The sequence below is a fragment of the Echinops telfairi genome, unplaced genomic scaffold, assembly GCF_000313985.2.
Source record: "Echinops telfairi isolate 266 unplaced genomic scaffold, ASM31398v2 ScPeMD7_7441;HRSCAF=8479, whole genome shotgun sequence".
In the NCBI taxonomy this organism is placed as follows: domain Eukaryota; kingdom Metazoa; phylum Chordata; class Mammalia; order Afrosoricida; family Tenrecidae; genus Echinops; species Echinops telfairi.
Window position 1 is genome coordinate 715,422 of NW_022111341.1, and position 3,120 is coordinate 718,541.

The 3,120-nt window shown below is 47.0% G+C and overlaps 1 protein-coding gene across 1 annotated transcript in view; it reads left to right on the plus strand.

Moving 5' to 3' along the window:
- Positions 1–1,933, plus strand: part of ZKSCAN4 (zinc finger with KRAB and SCAN domains 4) — an 8,054-nt gene extending 6,121 nt beyond the window's left edge. Inside the window, exon 5 of the mRNA XM_004717404.2 lies at positions 587–1,933. Coding sequence (XP_004717461.1) covers positions 587–1,452 — 866 coding nt within the window. The 3' untranslated portion in view covers positions 1,453–1,933. The remainder of the gene's footprint in view (positions 1–586) is intronic.
- Positions 1,934–3,120: the final 1,187 nt, after the last annotated feature.

Below are 3,120 nucleotides of genomic sequence, written 5' to 3' on the forward strand. Positions count from 1 at the left end.
ATGTAAAAGATACATTAAGCACAGGCCTAGCTCATAGTAGGGGCTCAGTAAATGTTGACTTCCTTTCCCTCCGTCTCAGGGCCTGACAGAGGGAAGTCGAGGGGGTTTCGTCGGGAAATAGGTTATGAGACCATAGAGTGTGAGAGCCAGAAGCAACCTGTAGAGATGAGGGTGTGGAGGACAGAATTAGGTGTCCTGTTGAGCTCACACGGCTCAGAGTGCACACAGTAGGGACTCCCAGCATGGAAGCCATGTTCTGTTTGGCTGGGTCAGAGATGACGTCTCTTTCCCCGTGTCAATGAACAATTTCCGTCCCCCTTTCCCTGTTTCTTATAGAACGCTTCCGCAAACCTTTCACTTGCCCTCTTCACTCTGGCCTTGCCAGCTCAGTCCTTTTCTTATCGAATCCTATTCTTATTTTCATGTCTCCCTCCTGTTTCTCCTTCATGACCATCCTCATTCCTACACGCGAGCCCTCATACCAGGCTATGCAGACCACTGGAAGGCTTGCCTCCTGGGACTAATCACAGGGCTTGCCTCCTTTGTCATGGCATCCTTGATAGTCACCAGTCATGTATCCTTTCAGGTGGTGGCATGTGGACTAAGACCAGGGACTTCCCTCCTGATAAGGACCACCCATCACAAGAGCTTGGGGAGATTCCACGCCACCTGAGTGAAGACATTGTCCAGATCTCTCCATGTGCAGAAGCTGAAGAACCGGACGGCAGGTTACACAGACACCAGAAGAATGTCATTGGGCTTCGACGGCACTACTGCCACCAATGTGGGAAGAGTTTTGCCCAGAGTTCAGGCCTGACTAAGCACAGGCGAATCCACACTGGGGAGAAGCCCTATGAGTGTGAAGACTGTGGGAAGACCTTCATCGGGAGCTCTGCCCTTGTCATTCACCAGCGCGTCCACACTGGTGAAAAGCCCTATGAGTGTGACGAATGTGGTAAGGTCTTCAGTCACAGTTCCAACCTCATCAAGCACCAGAGAACCCACACGGGGGAGAAGCCCTATGAGTGTGAGGATTGTGGGAAGACCTTCAGTCAGAGCTGCAGCCTCCTCGAACATCATAAAATCCACACCGGGGAGAAGCCCTACCAGTGCAACATGTGCGGAAAAACCTTTAGGCGGAATTCCCACCTCCTGAGACATCAGAGGATCCATAGTGGGGAGAAAAGCGTGCAGGATCTTGAACACAGAGAGAGCTGGCAGAGTCAGGGTAGACTAGAAAGCCAGTGGGGAGATGTGGAAGCTCCCGTATTATATAAATGTAATGACTGTGACAGGAGCTTCGGTCGGAGCAGTAGCCTGACTGAACACCAGAAAATCCACACGGGTGAGAAACCCTATCAGTGTGATGCATGTGGAAAAGGCTTCACCCGGACGTCATACCTAGTTCAGCATCAGAGAAGCCATGTTGGGAAAAGAACACTATCACAGTGACTCATGGTGTGGGTGCCAGAGTGGGTACTCATTCATCATGGAACTGGAGCCACCGGGAGCTCTTCCTGACTACAGAATTATTGAGGGGCCTTTGTCACTAAAAACCTTCCAGTGTTGGAAATATACAGTCTGGCTGAAACAAATTATCTTCCAGATTCTAGAAGGTGATTGGAAAAACGTGTTTGATAAGACTCTCTAGGAGAGAAGCAGTTGGTCCAAAAATGCTTTGTTCTTAACCTGTTGAGCTCAAATGGACTTCCAGTCTGGCTACTCCCCTGTAGCCAGTATTTGATCACAGGTAGACAGCTTGTTTATGGAGCTGGGCCTCGAAACATGGATTTTGTCTGTCATGAATCTCCCTTGACTTGGTCAGATGCCTGAGATCTTGCACCCCCACAGTGCCTTGGCTATGAAAAACTCAAACTCAATGCTGACTCATAGTGACTCTATTGGACCGAGTAGAACTACTCCTGTGAATTTTTGAGACTAACCCTTTACAGGAGTAGAAAGCCCCATTTTTCTCCTGAAGAGCTTCTGGTGGTTTCAAACTGCTGATCTTGCAGTTAGTGGTTAGTGCCCAAGGCATAACCACTACACTAACAGGGCTCCTGGTGCCTTGGTTATAGGTGCTCATAAATTCTTAGGAAGTGTACCAATGAGATTACCTTTAAAGCTCTGAAAAGCGAATGTCTAGATTAGTGAGAAATTTCTAATTAAATATATAACTTTGAGGGTTTAGATTCTGGCTTCGTGTGTTGCCATGTACATAGGATTAGCAGAGCTGGAGTGGGAAGTCCGTACCTCGTCATCGCCGTGGTACTGGCAGTAAGAACGCCTTCCAAAGCTTCGTGGTCATGAATGCTGTCTGCATGGAGCTTGACTCTTCAGTTTACATTAATTATGGTAACTCACACGAATATTGCTACGCTTGGAGGAAAATGTTCACATTCAGTAGTAGTAAAAATCTGTTTATCAAGTTCTATGAAAGTGAAACCGTTTTGATAAACTTTTGTAATGCTTGTTGGAGCTCCACTGCTCGACAGCTTTTTTCTTACCACCTAGTTACCCCAGAGGTACCCTGATGGCAGTTGATTAAGCCTAGAGCTGCTAACTGACATGTCAGTGGGTCGGACTCGCCAACCACTCTGCAGGTGCAAAATGAAGTAGGCCACTTCCATAAAGCGTATGGCCTTGGAAGCCCTGGTGAGCAGTTCGACTCTGTCTTATGGATTCTTAGGAGTTGGAATGGATAGCAGTAGGTTAGCTTTCATGATCGTGGACCTAACCAAGTGCCCAGATGTTATCCTTCACCTTCTCCCCTCCCCTTATAGCAGACTTTGAGTCAAGGCTTATGTTAGCTAATTACAAACTTCTCCAGGTCAAGAGGATTCATACCAAATGTAACAAGTGTCATTCATGGTTTCAAGACTTCTCTGAGTTGGAGATAGAAAGATAGACTTAGAGCCACAAGTATAAGTGCTAGGAGAACATGTATCTATTCAGAGGCACATTGGAAATCCTTAGTATCTGATCAAAGTATTCTATAATAGCCAAAGTATCAGATTCTCGAGTTAAGACTTGATGCTGGGAGTTCATCACAAGAAGTAAAAATTCTTTGTTTTCACCCATACCACCTTTGAGTCTTGGGTCTGCTCCCAAGGTGCTTCC